At 42.0% G+C, this 19013-nt stretch overlaps 1 protein-coding gene across 4 annotated transcripts in view; it reads right to left on the bottom strand.

Annotated features, from left to right (window-relative positions):
• The window catches only part of COL14A1 (collagen type XIV alpha 1 chain), a 166334-nt gene that overhangs the window by 97685 nt on the left and 49636 nt on the right, over positions 1–19013 (bottom strand). For all 4 annotated transcript variants that reach the window (XM_073590265.1, XM_073590268.1, XM_073590266.1 and 1 more), the window contains exons 4-5: positions 15501–15644; positions 11928–11999 (exon numbers count right to left, since the gene is read on the bottom strand). In XM_073590265.1, the coding sequence (XP_073446366.1) occupies positions 11928–11999; positions 15501–15644 (216 nt within the window). The remainder of the gene's footprint in view (positions 1–11927; positions 12000–15500; positions 15645–19013) is intronic.

Here is a 19013-nt window from a genome sequence, read left to right as displayed (position 1 = left end):
CATGGCATTTAGCACTTTCATGTCTGCCAAGGAGAATAAAAGGGGCAAAACTCAGATTTAATGACAAAACTTTTACTGCGAAGGAATTTCCACATTTAAATTCTGGGCAACGTGGAAAAGTCAATTTTTCGTTTTCAGCCAAATATTTTACTGCCTCTGAGTCCAGCGCAATCATTTAAACAGATTTTGTCAGCTGTTTGTTTTCATTTTCTCCATTTTTTTTGAAGTTTAGCAAATATTCAGGATTCCTGGTCCGGAATCAATTTTTAAATTAAAGCTGTTAAAAATTTCAAAATTGATTTTTTTCGATAAGAAGATTCTGTATTTTTGCACATCGACTTTTTAAATTGTGGGTCGCCCTTTTTTTTTTTTTTTACTTGGGACAGCTGTTTCTATTAACTATTAACCTAGGACTTACAGCCAAATATTAGCAGAACCCGACTAACGTCGTAGTAAGAGAACAGAGTCCATCAAGCGCAAACTGTGTCCATGATGCTACCGGGACGGCACAGCATTGTAACACCCTCTCATACGGCTCGGCCTACACGGTAACTTTGGCCATGAAATGTCCCTACCAAAGTCATCAAATAGTCCCAGCCTTATTGGAAGCATCAATAAGGTGTCATCTGACCTTGCTCATCTGCTAACCGAGTGTCTTCGACGTGCTCGAATACTATGTTCCAATCCCTGCGGCTGCATGTCTCATTGCTGTTTGAGAGCCGCAACATATGCAGGGATAGCCTAACAAACAGCCAAAAAATGATTTGGGTCCTATCATGATTAATAAGACCCTACACCCTCAGACTGAAAAATGACTATACTGTACATTGCTCATGTACGGTCACCCTACTTTGTGCCTTCCATTTGTCTCTAGCCACCCCTTCTTCCCCAATCTGCGTTCCATTTCAGACTTCATCTTTGAAGTGATTTTGAGGATCCTGTTAAACCATTGTGGCCAAAGAGTTCTATTTCATCCTTATCAGTCCAAAGGACTTGTTTCCAAAATGCATCACGCTTGTTTAGATGTTCTTTTGCATACTTCTGACTCTGAATTCCATGGTGAGGACGCAGGAGAGGTTTTCTTCTATTGAATCTCCCACGAAGGCCATATTTGTGCAGGTGTCTCTGAACAGTGGAGGATCCTATGTGTCGGTAAACCCCCAAAAGTGGTATTTTAAAAACAGAATCTCTCAAAGTATTCCAAACTGTTCTCAGGGAGTTCAGGTGCTTTACTAGAATTGATGCAACAATGGAATGAATGGAATGAAAAATTACAGTTTTTTCCACTAAACTGTTGCTAACATTCCAACATTATTAGGCTTCAGGTTGCCAGGGCAGCCATTAATACCACCCATTAAACGTGATTGTGGAGTGCCTATGGGATTCAAGATGGAGCCCTCTACTGCTATCAGCCATCTAACTGCTGCTGTCGCTATACACAGCAATATATGGGGGTTCAATAGCCCTAACTGATGCCAGCACTGATTATGGCCAATGCAGCAGAGTGTCAGCTATCGTGTACACAAGACACTTTCTGCATTTTTTGCATCGGGGGGCGATATTCTCTTATTTGTTAGGTCAGTAAAAAGGCATACAGGCTGCTATTAAGGTTTAGTGGTGTAGGTACTATGTAATTTTGTGCGGAAGGCCCATCCTTTGCGCTGTTCTCAATGTCCTACCTCTTTTCTTGGTCTTTGATCTAACAGTCTTGTCACGACATCATAAAACGCTGGCTACTTTCAGCGTCCTACAAACACCTGCATTTTTCAGCTTTCTGACAATCTCTAGTCTTTGATCTCGGTTCGCTACCAGTGAGTGTTTGATGTCATCAGTGTAAGTATTCCCCATTTATATTGTCATGATGAACACCTTGGACGGACACCTACAGCAATTAGTGGTGTCGAGTATTACGAATGATTCGAGAGGCTAAAAAAAAAAATCTAAATAATCAAAATATTACAAATAATTTCTGTCACTCTTTGACAGTCTTCGGTAAGGAAGAGGGGATTCAAACTGTCCCTGGAAGTGGGACCCTAACTATCCCTGTCCCGGCGGCACTCTTGAAGTTTCCGACCTTACTATTCTCCTGTTAAACCCTGATCTGTCCCCTCACCTATCCCATGAGGTATGGGACAGAAATGTAAGGTAAACAACACACAAACACAAAACAGGGATAACAGAAAGCAAAAACATACAAACACTCACCAAAGATAAAGAGGTATACAGGGAAGGATAGGAATGTACCAACCAAATGGGAATAGGACAATGAGGAAAGCATACACCCAAAAACAGCACGCAACAATCTCCAGCAGCAACAACGATCTCCAATTCAGCACAGAGTCTCCAAGGAGCTAGGAAGCAAAGCTTTCACTGGCAAGGCAGAGAAGGTCTGTCCAGGTTTTATAGGGAGAGGTAATGACTAGATCAGAAGCAGCAGAAAAAGGAGCTGCAAATTTTAGACCAGCATAAAAAGGGTTTTTAACCTCTTCAGCACCAAAGGAAACCAAATCCATTTAATATGGGACACAAACACATAGGCTAAATGGAAGATCTGTGATTCACAATACGTAATTATTTTCTAAACCCAGATCTCTCAGGAGGACGTGACACACTCGTGCCAATTTCACTCCAAACCCTAAAAATCAACATTCCACTTGCTAAAACATTTTAATAGGAAATAATATAGTTTTCATCTTTTAAACAAGTGGCTGCATTGTACTCTATGTTCCTCCTTGTGTTAATTTTATGCTATATCGTATAGCTAGATCTTAAACAAGCCTGTGTAGTAAGAAGAAGCAGTGCATTGTATAGCAGAGAGAACTGTATGTAAGTTAGATTAAAAGATCATTCAGGAATGATAAAGAGATATAGACCTTAATGACAGTCGGTCTTCCTGATGGATTAGCTGTTAACTCATTCTGAAATTGGTTATGTTCTGTAATATACAGAAGTCGAGAGAAGCCAAATTGTTCCAAATGTTTAATAATGGCCTGTTGCAAAAAAATTATTGCTCTTAAAGGGAATCTATCACCAGGTTTTTGTTTCCTCAACTGAGAGCCTAAAAATGTAGAAGGACAGACAAGCGATATGTCACATACTGATCTGCTTGCTGTAGTTCTCTAGTGATAATCATAGAATCATAGAATCATAGAATCGTAGAGTTGGAAGGGACCTCCTGGGCCATCTGGTCCAACCCCCTGCTCAAAGCAGGATTCGCTAAATCATCCCAGTCAGATGTCTGTCCAGCCTCTGTTTGAAGACTTCCATTGAAGGAGAACTCACCACTTCTCGTGGCAGCCTGTTCCACTCATTGATCACTCTAACTGTCAAAAAGTTTTTTCTAATATCTAATCTGTGTCTCCTCCCATTCAGTTTCATCCCATTGCTTCTAGTCTTTCCTTGTGCAAATGAGAATAAAGTTGATCCTTCTACAATGTGACAGCCCTTTAGATATTTGTAGACAGCTATTAAGTCTCCTCTCAGTCTTCTCTTTTGCAAACTAAACATTCCCAAATCCTGCAACCTTTCCTCATAAGACAGGGTTTGCAGACCGGTCACCATTCTGGTCGCTCTTTTCTGAACTTGCTCCAGTTTGTTGATGTCTTTTTTAAAATGTGGTGCCCAAAACTGGACACAATATTCCAGATGAGGTCTGACCAAAGAGGAGTAGAGGGAAATAATGACTTCACGTGATCTAGACTGTATGCTTCTGTTAATACATCCTAGAATTGCATTTGCCTTTTTTGCTGCTGCATCACACTGTTGACTCATATTCAGTCTGTGATCTATTAGTATACCCAAGTCTTTTTCACATGTGCTGTCACTTAGCCCTATTCCTCCCATTCTATATATGCTTTTTCCATTTTTATTGCCCAGATGTAGTACTTTGCATTTCTCCCTGTTAAAAACCATTCTGTTAGTTGCTGCCCACTTCTCCAGTTTATTTAAATCTTTTTGAATCCTCTCTCTCTCTTCTCTAGTATTAGCTATCCCTCCTAGCTTTGTGTCATCAGCAAATTTAATCAGTTTACCCTCAATTCCTTCATCTAAATCGTTGATAAAGATGTTGAACAATACAGGGCCCAGGACAGAGCCCTGTGGTACCCCACTTGAGACATTCTTCCAACTGGATGTGCAGCCATTTACGACCACTCTTTGGGTACGATCACTAAGCCAGTTATGAATCCACCTAACAGTTGCCTTGTCCATTCCATACTTAATCATTTTTTCAATAAGGATTGTATGAGAGACTTTGTCAAATGCTTTGCTGAAGTCAAGATATACTATATCTACAGCATTTCCTTGATCCACCCAATCAGTGATACCGTCATAGAAGGAAATTAAGTTAGTCTGACATGACTTATTAGTTACAAACCCATGCTGACTCTGTTTAATCACTTCATTCTTATCCAGGTATTGACATACATGTTGTTTAATAATTTGTTCAAAGATCTTTCCTGGTATAGAAGTCAGACTCACCGGCCTATAGTTACCTGGGTCCACCTTCTTCCCCTTTTTGAAGATAGGAACAACATTTGCTCTTCTCCAGTCTTCTGGCACTTCTCCTGTTCTCCAAGAATTTTCAAAGATTATAGAGAGGGGTTCAAAAATTTCTTCTGCTATCTCCTTCAGTACTCTGGGGTGTAATTCATCTGGACCTGGAGACTTGAATTCATTTAGGCTAGCTAAGTGTTTCCTCACTATCTTTCTGTTTATAGATATCCTGGATTCTTCTATTCCCTTAATAGGACAGTGAATAACAGTTGATGTTACATTTCCTTTCTGAGAGAAAACAGATGCAAAATAGGAATTTAAAAGTTCAGCCTTCTCAACATCCTGTCTTACCATTTCATCATTTTCATCCTGTAAAAATCCTATAGCATCTTTGACTTTTCTTTTACTTTTGACATATCCCCAAAATCCTTTATTATTGCTTTTGACATCTCTTGCAAGCCTCAATTCATTTTCAGCTTTAGCTAATCTGATTTGTGCCCTGCAGGTTCTGCAGACAGAATTATATTCTTCTTTAGATATGCCTCCCTCTTTCCATTTTATAAACATTTTTTTCTTCCTTTTTAGCATGTGCTTAAGTTCTGTGTTCATCCATCCTGGTTTCCTTAACTGCTTCCTATTCTTCCCTCTTTTCGGAATTGTTAACAACTGTGCTTTGAGAATTTCATTTTTCAAGATTTCCCATCCTTCCTGGACATTTTTGTCTTTAAGGATATCCAGCCATTGGATGCCTCCAATTCTCTTTCTGAATCCCTTAAAATCTGCCTTTCTGAAATCTAACCTTGACGTCTGAGTCTTCACAGGTCTTCCGCCTCTAGTTATCCAAAATTCTAAAATAGCATGGTCGCTACCTCCTAGGGTCCCAGCCACTTTTACCTCCTCAACCATTTCCTCCCTGTTTATAAGGATTAGATCCAAGGTAGCAGTTCCCCTTGTTTTCTCCCTTACCTTTTGGAAGATAAAGTTGTCAGCAAGAGAGGATAAGAATTTCCTTGACCTGTTAGTTTTGCCTGAGAGAGATTCCCAACAAATGTCTGGATAGTTGAAATCTCCCATGACAACTATGTCATATTTTTTGGAGAACTTGGCCATTTGATGCATAAAGAGTTCATCCATAGCTTCAGCTTGCACAGGCGGCCTGTAGTAAATGCCTACAATGGTGTCCTTTCCATTGTTCTGTCCTTGTATTCTTACCCAAACAGTTTCCACAGAACTCCCAGTCTCTGAAGCTTCAATCTCTGTGCAGATATACGCGTTTCTAACATACAATGCGACACCCCCTCCTCGTTTATCAAGTCTGTTTCTTGCAAATAAGTTGTATCCTTCTAGTCTTGTATTCCAATCATGTGTATTGTCCCACCAAGTTTCAGTGATTCCAATGACATCATATTTCTTTTCCTGTGTTAGTAGTTCCAATTCTCCTTGTTTGTTGCCCATGCTTTGTGCATTAGTATAGAAACATTTTAGTTTGTGATTGGTTTCTCTTTCTCCAATATTTTTATTAATTAGATTCTTTCGTCTTTGTTCTTCCTTTCCACTTCTAATAGCAGAGTTCTCAATAGCATTTGTCAGGTGTATGGCTTTTTCTGGTCTTTTGCTTCCCTTCCCATGTTGTTCTAGTTTAAAGCTCTCCTTACAAGTGTAGCAAGGCGACTTCCAAATACATGCTTACCAGTCTTCGTAAGGTGCACCCCATCTCTAGCAAGTAGTCCATCGTATAAGTAGTTCACTCCGTGATCCAGAAATCCAAATCGTTGCTGACGGCACCATCGACGTAGCCAGTTGTTCACCTGCAGAATCTTATTCCACCTCCTTGTTCCATGGCCATCCACTGGGAGGATGGAAGAGAAGACCACCTGCGCTCCCAGTTCTTTCACTTTCTTGCCTAAGTCTTCAAAGTCTCTGCAGATGGTTTCCAGGTCGTTTCTTGCAGTGTCATTTGTCCCCACATGTAGTAGCAGGAATGGGTAGTCATCTGTAGGTCTGAAGAGTCCTGATATCCTGTCAGACACATCTTTAATTTTTGCACCTGGAAGACAGCACATTTCTCTTGAAGTTATATCCGGTCTGCAGATAGCGGCCTCAGTTCCTCTCAACAGGGAATCCCCCATGACCACCACTCTCCGTTTCTTCTTCACAACATTTTTCTTTCTCCATCCAGGAGGACTCTGAAGGCGTACAAGGTTGCTGCTTGTTGGCAAAGTCTTATCCTGATGTATTTCTTCATTGGTTTCCTGTGTGAGAGCCTGGTACTGGTTCCTGAGAAGTATGGGTGCTGACTGCCTCCTGATCCTCCTGCTTCTCTGGGTCACATGTCTCCATTCCTCTGTTTCTTCAGGTGCACTTCGAATTTCTTCTCTTTCTGTAACATGAAGAGATAATTCTGCTCTGTCCAAGAACTCTTCACCTTCCTTAATGATCTTCAACGTAGCTAACCTCTCTTCGAGATTTTGCAACTTTTCCTCCAACAGGGACACAAGCTTGCATTTGTGGCATGTGAAGTTTGGCTTTTCCACTGGTAAGTCTGTGAACATGTAGCAAGAAATGCAGCTCACCAAATGGCTCCTGGCCTCTTCCATCTTGAGATTTCTTAAAAACGATGAAAGATGAGCCCAAATTCGCGCGCCGATAGGCAAATTCACTGGGAATATGCAAATGATCTCCTCAAGACTCTTCCCCTGGTTTTCCGATTTCCTCTTTTCAGCTGCAACGGCCAAAACCCAGTGATCGTTGAGCTCGCGGAGACTCTTCACTTATCCCAGAAGGCACTGGGAATATGCAAATGATCTCCTCAAGACTCTTCCCCTGGTTTTCCGATTTCCTCTTTTCAGCTGCAACGGCCAAAACCCAGTGATCGTTGAGCTCGCGGAGACTCTTCACTTATCCCAGAAGGCACTGGGAATATGCAAATGATCTCCTCAAGACTCTTCCCATACTGATCTCCTACTGATAAATTAGCGATGTCATCAAAACTACAGCAAGCAGCCAAGTTAGTGACACATCACTGGAATTAGGGTCTCTGTCTCTACATTATTATGCTGATCTTAAATGAGGTAGTAAAACCTGGTGACAGAGTCCCTTTAAAGGGAACCTGTCACCTCGTTTTGCCGCTATAAGATGCGTCCGCTGCCTTTCGGGCCTTATCTACAGCATTCTATAATGCTGTAGATAAGTCCCTGATCCGACCTGAAAGAGAAGAAAAACAAATTTTATCATACTCACCCGGGGGCGCGGTCCGGTCCAATGGGTGTTGTAGTTCTGGGTCTGTTGAGGGCAAAGTACTGCAGCGCGCAAGCGACGGAAAGGGTTACAGAGGCCCAGCGCCTGCGCATTGCAGTACTTTGCTCTGCCCTCAAAAGGACAGATCAGTACGCCTGCGCAGTAGCGCGGCACGAAGCAAGCAGAAGGAAGACATTGCATGAAGATGGGAGACGCCGGACCCGGGACCTGCGACACCCATTGGATGGGGCCGCGCTCCCGGGTGAGTATAATAAAACTTGTTTTTCTTCTCTTTCTGGTCGGACCGGGGGCTTATCTACATCATAGAATGCTGTAGATAAGCCCCTAAAGGCAGTGGCCGCATCTCATAGCTGAAAAATGAGGTGACAGATTCCCTTTAATGCTGCATATACAGTGGGGAAAAAAAGTATTTAGTCAGTCAGCAATAGTGCAAGTTCCACCACTTAAAAAGATGAGAGGCGTCTGTAATTTACATCATAGGTAGACCTCAACTATGGGAGACAAACTGAGAAAAAAAAATCCAGAAAATCACATTGTCTGTTTTTTTTTCATTTTATTTGCATATTATGGTGGAAAATAAGTATTTGGTCAGAAGCAAAATTTCATCTCAATACTTTGTGATATATCCTTTGTTGGCAATGACAGAGGTCAAACGTTTTCTGTAAGTCTTCACAAGGTTGCCACGCACTGTTGTTGGTATGTTGGCCCATTCCTCCATGCAGATCTCCTCTAGAGCAGTGATGTTTTTGGCTTTTCGCTTGGCAACACGGACTTTCAACTCCCTCCAAAGGTTTTCTATAGGGTTGAGATCTGGAGACTGGCTAGGCCACTCCAGGACCTTGAAATGCTTCTTACGAAGCCACTCCTTCGTTGCCCTGGCGGGTGTGCTTTGGATCATTGTCATGTTGAAAGACCCAGCCACGTTTCATCTTCAATGCCCTTGCTGATGGAAGGAGGTTTGCACTCAAAATCTCACGATACATGGCCCCATTCATTCTTTCATGTACCCGGATCAGTCGTCCTGGCCCCTTTGCAGAGAAACAGCCCCAAAGCATGATGTTTCCACCACCATGCTTTACAGTAGGTATGGTGTTTGATGGATGCAACTCAGTATTCTTTTTCCTCCAAACACGACAAGTTGTGTTTCTACCAAACAGTTCCAGTTTGGTTTCATCAGACCATAGGACATTCTCCCAAAACTCCTCTGGATCATCCAAATGCCCTCTAGCAAACTTCAGACGGGCCCGGACATGTACAGGCTTAAGCAGTGGGACACGTCTGGCACTGCAGGATCTGAGTCCATGGTGGCGTAGTGTGTTACTTATGGTAGGCCTTGTTACATTGGTCCCAGCTCTCTGCAGTTCATTCACTAGGTCCCCCCGCGTGGTTCTGGGATTTTTGCTCACAGTTCTTGTGATCATTCTGACCCCACGGGGTGGGATTTTGCGTGGAGCACCAGATCGAGGGAGATTATCAGTGGTCTTGTATGTCTTCCATTTTCTAATTACTGCTCCCACAGTTGATTTCTTTACTCCAAGCTGGTTGGCTATTGTAGATTCAGTCTTCCCAGCCTGGTGCAGGGCTACAATTTTGTTTCTGGTGTCTTTTGACAGCTCTTTGGTCTTCACCATAGTGGAGTTTGGAGTCAGACTGTTTGAGGGTGTGCACAGGTGTCTTTTTATACTGATAACAAGTTTAAATAGGCCGGTGAGTCTGACTTCTATACCAGGAAAGATCTTTGAACAAATTATTAAACAACATGTATGTCAATACCTGGATAAGAATGAAGTGATTAAACAGAGTCAGCATGGGTTTGTAACTAATAAGTCATGTCAGACTAACTTAATTTCCTTCTATGACGGTATCACTGATTGGGTGGATCAAGGAAATGCTGTAGATATAGTATATCTTGACTTCAGCAAAGCATTTGACAAAGTCTCTCATACAATCCTTATTGAAAAAATGACTAAGTATGGAATGGACAAGGCAACTGTTAGGTGGACTCATAACTGGCTTAGTGATCGGACCCAAAGAGTGGTCGTAAATGGCTGCACATCCAGTTGGAAGAATGTCTCAAGTGGAGTACCACAGGGCTCTGTCCTGGGCCCTGTATTGTTCAACATCTTTATCAACGATTTAGATGAAGGAATTGAGGGTAAACTGATTAAATTTGCTGATGACAAAGTTAGGAGGGATAGCTAATACTAGAGAAGAGAAAGAGAGGATTCAAAAAGATTTAAATAAACTGGAGAAGTGGGCAGCAACTAACAGAATGGTTTTTAACAGGGAGAAATGCAAAGTACTACATCTGGGCAATAAAAATGAAAAAAGCATATATAGAATGGGAGGAATAGGGCTAAGTGACAGCACATGTGAAAAAGACTTGGGTATACTAATAGATCACAGACTGAATATGAATCAACAGTGTGATGCAGCAGCAAAAAAGGCAAATGCAATTCTAGGATGTATTAACAGAAGCATACAGTCTAGATCACGTGAAGTCATTATTTCCCTCTACTCCTCTTTGGTCAGACCTCATCTGGAATATTGTGTCCAGTTTTGGGCACCACATTTTAAAAAAGACATCAACAAACTGGAGCAAGTTCAGAAAAGAGCGACCAGAATGGTGACCGGTCTGCAAACCCTGTCTTATGAGGAAAGGTTGCAGGATTTGGGAATGTTTAGTTTGCAAAAGAGAAGACTGAGAGGAGACTTAATAGCTGTCTACAAATATCTAAAGGGCTGTCACATTGTAGAAGGATCAACTTTATTCTCATTTGCACAAGGAAAGACTAGAAGCAATGGGATGAAACTGAATGGGAGGAGACACAGATTAGATATTAGAAAAAACTTTTTGACAGTTAGAGTGATCAATGAGTGGAACAGGCTGCCACGAGAAGTGGTGAGTTCTCCTTCAATGGAAGTCTTCAAACAGAAGCTGGACAGACATCTGACTGGGATGATTTAGCGAATCCTGCTTTGAGCAGGGGGTTGGACCAGATGGCCCAGGAGGTCCCTTCCAACTCTACGATTCTATGATTCTATGAAACAGGTGCCATTACTACAGGTAATGAGTGGAGGAAAGAGGAGACTCTTAAAGAAGAAGTTACAGGTCTGTGAGAGCCAGAAATCTTGATTGCTTGTTTCTGACCAAATACTTATTTTCTACCATAATATGCAAATAAAATGAAAAAAAAACAGACAATGTGATTTTCTGTATTTTGTTTCTCAGTTTGTCTCCCATAGTTGAGGTCTACCTATGATGTAAATTACAGACGCCTCTCATCTTTTTAAGTGGTGGAACTTGCACTATTGCTGACTGACTAAATACTTTTTTTTCCCCACTGTATTGTTTAAAATATTCAGTCATTCGGTTGACTTTTCAGGATAAACTGTGATGGGCACCGCTGCATTAGAAATTATATTATTTTTGGTCATTAAGTCACTTATAAATGATTTTTTTTAGCAGCTTTCTCATCTGTTTTCACAACCAGCTTTGTTGTCACTTATACATGTAAGATCCCGCTCCCCTCTTTCTAAGTAACGCTTCCTGAAAAGCAGCAGAAGGAGCATGGAGGACAATCTGCAACAGGACTGAATAGTGTAGCTGTGAATCCAGCTCTGGGTCAAGATAAAACATTCACTCGAAATTTTAGCTCTATTTGTGTCTTTTAAGATATATCACAACATATCTTATCTTGACTGATTTATAGAAAGAAAAATAGAAATGATAGTTATTATTTAAGCAATGAGAAGTAACATGGTGGATAAACCAAAGAATGCAGTCCCAATTCTGTGGTCCCCACTGTTATCGGAAGTGATGGCATTCCATTCATCAATCGTATGACCGCTGCATCCGATCACTGGTCTCGGGCAATTATAATGTACAGCACACGTATTCGGCTCCCAATTTTGCAAAATCACAACAGAAAATACCCCTAAATTTCCACGACTGCATGGAAACATGGATCTCAATGGAATGAATGAAACCGACACGATTTATCATAGTTTTCAGAATCTCGGCCAAATCCAACTAATAGGTCACGTCTGCTAATAAAAAAAACTTTTTTTTTTATACAATACCAAAGCAAAAGTCATATTGTGAATGAGGCCGTTGTAGTCTGTATAAATGGTGAAAAATTAGAATAAAAAAGACTGTGTATTTCATGTCTTACCTTCCTCTGGGACATTGTTCTCACTTTCACCCTTACGATTTCTTTCAGATTTTTTCTTCTCCAAAGTTTTGACTACAAGTGAAATGGACATAAAGAATAAGTATCGCCGAATTAACCAGAATGTATTGTAAGTCTTCATCCGTAAAAGCCTTAGAGTTGTAGAGATCTGTGATACGACATTGTTATATTTTTAGGGGTCCTGCTGTACCTATACCTACCCCCCGATATATATAGGAGCCGTGCTAGGGAGCCAGTCTGTCTTTACAACATTGGGAGAAAATGTTATTCACAATCTTCTACATCCCATGGGAGTCGGTGTGCTGCTGCAGAACCGAGACAGGTTATCAGACGTGGGATTAATCGGGTGGGAAAAATGAAGACATAGGGTTGATCTTATTACAATGTGCAAATATACAAATGGGCAGTAGAGAGATCCTTCTACATCTAAGCCTATTGGACAATTGAACATCTTGTATGCCTAGAGTAAAGAAGGCTTAATCATCATCACAGATGGCGATTCATTACTGCATAAGCATTGAGACTACGGATTCTTTACTGTAAAAGCTTTGAGATTATGGATTCTTTACAGTACAAGCAGTGAGACTATGAATTCTTTACTGTACAAGCAGTGAGACTATGGATTCTTTACTATACGAGCAGTGAGACTATGGATTCTTTACTGTACGAGCAGTGAGACTATAGATTCTTTACTGTACGAGCAGTGAGACTATGGATTCTTTACGGTCCGAGCAGTGGGACTATGGATTCTTTACTGTACGAGCAGTGAGATTATGGATTCTTTACTGTACCAGCAGTGAGACTATGGACTCTTTACTGTACAAGCAGTGAGACTATGGATTCTTTACTGTACGAGCAGTGAGACTATGGATTCTTTACTGTACAAGCAGTGAGACTATGGATTCTTTACTGTACTAGCAGTGAGACTATGGATTTTTTACTGTACGAGCAGTGAGACTATGGATTCTTTACTGTACTAGCAGTGAGATTATGGATTCTTTACTGTACAAGCAGTGAGACTATGAATTCTTTACTATACGAGCAGTGAGACTATGGATTCTTTACTGTACGAGCAGTGAGACTATAGATTCTTTACTGTACGAGCAGTGAGACTATGGATTCTTTACGGTCCGAGCAGTGGGACTATGGATTCTTTACTGTACGAGCAGTGAGATTATGGATTCTTTACTGTACCAGCAGTGAGACTATGGACTCTTTACTGTACAAGCAGTGAGACTATGGATTCTTTACTGTACGAGCAGTGAGACTATGGATTCTTTACTGTACGAGCAGTGAGACTATGGATTCTTTACTGTACTAGCAGTGAGACTATGGATTTTTTACTGTACGAGCAGTGAGACTATGGATTCTTTACTGTACTAGCAGTGAGATTATGGATTTTTTACTGTACGAGCAGTGAGACTATGGATTCTTTACTGTACGAGCAGTGAGACTATGGATTCTTTACTGTACGACCAGTGAGACTATGGATTCTTTACTGTACGAGCAGTGAGACTATAGATTCTTTACTGTACGAGCAGTGAGACTATAGATTCTTTACTGTACGAGCAGTGAGACTATGGATTCTTTACGGTCCGAGCAGTGGGACTATGGATTCTTTACTGTACGAGCAGTGAGATTATGGATTCTTTACTGTACGACCAGTGAGACTATGGATTCTTTACTGTACAACCAGTGAGACTATGGATTCTTTACTGTTCAAACAATGAAACTATGGATTCTTTACGGTACAAGCAGTGGGACTATGGACTCTGTACTGTTCGAACAGTGAGACTATGGATTATTTACTGTACTAGAAGGAAATTATGGATTCTTTACTGTACAAGCATTGAGACTATGGATTCTTTACTGTGTGAGCAGTGATATTATGGATTCTTTACTGTACGAGCATTGAGACTAAAGATTATTTAATGTATGAGAAGAGAAACTATGGATTATTTACTGTACGAGTATTGAGCCTATGGATTTTTTTTACTGTATGAGCAGAGAAACTCTGGATTCTTTACAGACAATGGATTCTTTAGTATATGAGCAGTGAGACTATGGACCTCTCTGTACATGATGTTGTAATAGTTAAGTCACTAAAAAAGTTCAAGAAGGGGCTGGATAGTTTTCTTGAAAAATATAATATTGCAGGTTATGGGAACAAGATTCTGTAATAGGAACTAGTCTGATTGCCGTATTTGAATACAGGAAGTAGTTTTTCCCTTAATATGGGGCCATTGGGATCTGCCTCCTGGGGTTTTTGTTTACCTCTGGATCAGCATGATAGGTTATAAGCTGAACTTGATGGTCTTCTTTAAACCTTAAATGGCATGTCACACTAAGAGATATCGCTAGCAATATTGCTATAACTAGTGACGTTATAGCGATATTGCTAGCGATATCGCTGTGTCTGATACTTACCTACGACCGGCTCCCCCGCTGGTTATCGCTGATCGCGCGAGAACGTCCTGGACTGTTTCTCGTCGTCAGCTTCCTGCGGCGCTTCCTGCTGTGACGACGAGCGACGCGTGGAGCCGGGCGGGAGGACGCAGGATCGCCTGGTGTGACAGGTAAGTAGCGATCCCCGTCCCCAGCGATGTCGCTAGTGAGATCTGCCTGTGTGGCAGCTCACTAGCGACCACTTAGCGATGTACCAGCGATCCTGACCGCGTCATATCGCTGGTCGGGATCGCTGGTACATCGCTAAGTGTGACAGTACCTTAAGACTATGAAACCCCCCCAAGGGGTATTCCAGCCAAACATATCCATCGCTTATCTACCGGATTCCGACCACTGGAACTTCACTGAGAGTAAAAATGAAGGACTAATTATGATGAAGGAGTGAGGACTTGGGTCCTCCATTCTAGCTATCGGTGAGGGTCCAGCAGTGGAACCCCCAAGATTTTACATTTCTCACATATTTATAGTTAGGGGATAAATTATTCTGTCGCATTCATAGTACCGCTATACTGCACACAAACATAGCAGCAGTGAATCATATGTATATACAAATTACACCCCATGTATACATAAAAAATACCTACATACACATCACACACATATATTCTACACATGCCATACAGCTACATTACACACATTAGGAAGGCTCTCAGAACTTTCTCCCCCATCTACATCTTTCCGTCACCCTAGAGCTGATGCCTGGATCAAGTTACAACAACCAGAAAGAAGTTCTGGCTGCTGTAACCTGAAGGAATGTATTCCTACCTAACTTCTCCACAGAGAAGTGATTGAAGTGATACTTGGGATCTTCGACTTCAGGGGTCCAAAACTTTCACATATGAGGAGATCAAAGTTGTTTAATGGGGAGGGAGGTGGGCTGATACAGATTTTACAGTAGTGCCCCAAAACTTCACGTTACCTCTCTAAATAAAGGTATGCATATGTACTAATCACTATGAATGCAAGATTAGCTTGATGATCCAATAATTTGAGTGGAAAGTGATGTGGATGTAACTGAGAGCCGCCGTCACCGGTGTTGCCCCTTCTCCTGTCTTTCTTGGGTATCTGCAATCAGTCACGGTTACCTACTTCTAAATTCTCCTCGTATCGGCACGCTTTCATCATCTTCATTAAATGCAATGACCTGCACAGCATAACTGCGGTCAGGATCAAGTCTCTGAATGACTGCTCGGGTCGCCGTGTTTTGAAGATTTAGTTGGTTGGTTTTCCCACCTGAAAATAAGAAGGCATTAAATCAGAAATCTATCATCAAGCTGAAATAATGAAAGTGCAGCCTGACTGTATCTGCTTACATAGCACAGGACGGCGACTCTTATGGCAACCAGCCAAGGTATGGAGCAGTATTATAGTAGTTATATTCCTGTACATAGGGGCAGTATTATAGTAGTTATATTCTTGTACATAGGAGCAGTATTATAGTAGTTATATTCTTGTACATGGAGCCCTAATTCCAGATCTGCATCCCAGCTTCTATCACTAACCACCTCTCTAGGCCTCTCACAGCTTTCAACCTCTGAGACACATAAGGACGGTAACACCCTTGATCTGGTCTTCTGCCGGCTCTGTTCAATCTCCCACCTAAACAACTCACCGCTTCCACTCTCTGACCACAACATTCTCTTCTTCACGCTCACAAATCCTCGCCCACGCCAGCTCATTCCTACCTACCACACAGTCAGAAATCTACAAGCTATTAACCCTCAGACACTTTCAGATTCCCTACACTCATCTCTGTCCCCAATCTCCTCTCTTTCCTGTACTAATCTGGCTGTTCATCACTACAATGACACTCTTAGAAGCACCCTTGACCAAGTAGCTCCCCTCACCCTCAGAACCTCCAAACACAGAGTAAAAGAGCCCTGGCTCACATCGCAAACTCAACTTCTCCAGCGATGCTCCAGGAGTGCTGAACGCCTATGGAGAAAAACCCGCACACCAGAAGACTTCATCCACTTCAAATTTATGTTAAGAACCTATAACGCTGCCCTTCACCTTGCCAAACAGACCTACTTCACCACCCTGATCTCCTCACTAGCCAACAACCCCAAGAAACTTTTTGACACTTTTCACTCCCTCCTCAGGCCAAAAGCACAAGCCCCTATCACAGACATTTGTGCTGATGACCTGGCCTCCCACTTTACAGAAAAAATAGATAATATCCGTCAAGAAATCTGCTCCCAACCACCAAGTGCTGTGACTCCCATCCCTTCCTACATCTCCCCTGGCTCACTCTCCACATTTGATCCCATAACAGAAGAAGAAGTCTCCAGACTCCTCTCTTCTTCTCGTCCGACTACATGCACTACCGACCCCATTCCCTCACATCTCCTCCAGTCTCTCTCTCCAGTCGTCACAACCCACCTAACTACAATCTTTAATCTCTCCCTCTCCTCGGGCATTTTCCCATCCTCCTTCAAACACGCCATCGTTACTCCACTACTAAAGAAACCTGCTCTCGACCCATCCTGCACAAACAACTACAGACCAGTCTCCAATCTCCCCTTCATCTCTAAACTTTTGGAACGCCTAGTTTACTCCCGCCTTACCCGTTACCTCTCCATTCACTCCCTTCTAGACCCTTCACAGTCCGGCTTCCGCCCCCTACATTAGACTGAAACTGCACTCATCAAAGTGACCAATGACCTTCTGACAGCAAAACGTAACGGTGACCACTCTCTGCTCATTCTTCTTGACCTATCTGCAGCTTTCGATACTGTTGACCACCATCTCCTACTCTCTAGGCTCCAGTCACTAGGCATTAAGGACACTGCACTCTCCTGGTTCTCTTCCTATCTCTCTGACCGCTCCTTCAGTGTTTTGTTCTCTGGCTCCACGTCATCTCCTCTTCCTCTTGCTGTCGGGGTACCTCAGGGCTCAGTCCTTGGCCCCCTTCTTTTCTCTCTCTACACGGCCCCAATTGGACAGACCATCAGCAGATTTGTCTTTCAGTACCATCTTTATGCTGATGACACACAACTATACACGTCTTCCCCCGACCTTACCCCCGCTGTACTACAGAACGCCAGTGACTATCTGTCCGCAGTCTCCAATATCATGTCCGCTCTCTATCTGAAACTCAACCTCTCCAAAACTGAACTTCTTCTGCTCCCGCCGTCTACTAACCTCCCTAAATCTGACATTTCCTTCTCCGTGGGTGGTACCACAATAACACCCCGGCAGCAGGTGCGCTGTCTGGGTGTTATGTTTGACACCAATCTCTCCTTTACATCCCATATACAATCCCTTGCCCGCTCTTGCCGCTTACACCTAAAGAACATCTCTAGAATCCGCCCTTTTCTCACTATGGAAACAACAAAAACCCTCACTGTTGCATTGATCCACTCTCGCCTGGATTACTGCAACGCTCTATTAATTGGCCTCCCCGTCACTCGACTATCCCCCAGTCCATACTCAATGCAGCAGCCAGGATCGTCCATCTGGGTAATCGGTACTCGGACGCGTCCGCTCTTCGCCAGTCCTTACATTGGCTGCCCATTCATTATAGGATCCAATTCAAAGTACTGGTTCTCACCCACAAAGCTCTCCACAGTGCGGCACCCCCTTACATCTCTTCTCTCATTTCTGTCTATCGGCCTAGCCGATCGCTGCGCTCTGCAAACGACTTTCGACTAACCTCTGCACTAATCCGTACCTCCCACTCCCGACTCCAAGACTTCTCCCGTGCTGCTCCTATCCTCTGGAATGCTCTACCCCAAGAAATCAGGACTATCCACAATTTGCATAGTTTTAGGCGCTCCCTCAAAACACACCTGTTCAGAGCGGCCTATCACATTCACTAATCAAAGTCATTCTCTGTGTAAGTGTGCGTGCGTAGCCCATTCACTATCTCCATCCATCCTTCACTCCTGCAAGATGGCTGGACCTTCATTGTAAATACACCATTGTAAATACACACCTGTACTCTGTATCTCCCTCACCTCATTGTAGATTGTACGCTCTCACGAGCAGGGTCGTCTTATTTCGTCTTATTTTGCTTTAATTATTGTATTGTTAGCGTTGTTACTTATGACTTGTGTTTTGAAACTGTTAAACTGTAAAGCGCTGCGGAATATGTTGGCGCTATATAAATAAAGATTATTATTATTATTATTATTAGAGGCAGTATTATAGTAGTTATATTCTTGTACACAGGAGCAGTATTATAGTAGTTATATTCTTGTACATAGGAGCAGTATTATAGTAGTTATATTCTTGTACATAGTGGCAGTATTATAGTAGTTATATTCTTGGACATAGGAGCAGTATTATAGTAGTTATATTCTTGTACATAGGGGCAGTATTATAGTAGTTATATTCTTGTAGTGGCAGTATTATAGTAGTTATATTCTTGTACCTAGAAGCAGCATTATAGTAGTTATATTCTTGTACATAGAAGCAGCATTATAGTAGTTATATTCTTGTACATAGAAGCAGTATTATAGTAGTTATATTCTTGTACATAGGAGCAGTATTATAGTAGTTATATTCTTGTACATAGGAGCAGTATTATAGTAGTTATATTCTTGTACATAGAAGCAGTATTATAGTAGTTATAATCTTGTACATAGGAGCAGTATTATA

The sequence above is a fragment of the Dendrobates tinctorius genome, unplaced genomic scaffold (assembly GCF_039654945.1).
Source record: "Dendrobates tinctorius isolate UK_male_01 unplaced genomic scaffold, ASM3965494v1 ptg000116l, whole genome shotgun sequence".
NCBI lineage: Eukaryota > Metazoa > Chordata > Amphibia > Anura > Dendrobatidae > Dendrobates > Dendrobates tinctorius.
The sequence above is the reverse complement of the archived record's forward strand: the minus strand, read 5'-3'. Positions and strand labels throughout refer to the sequence as shown.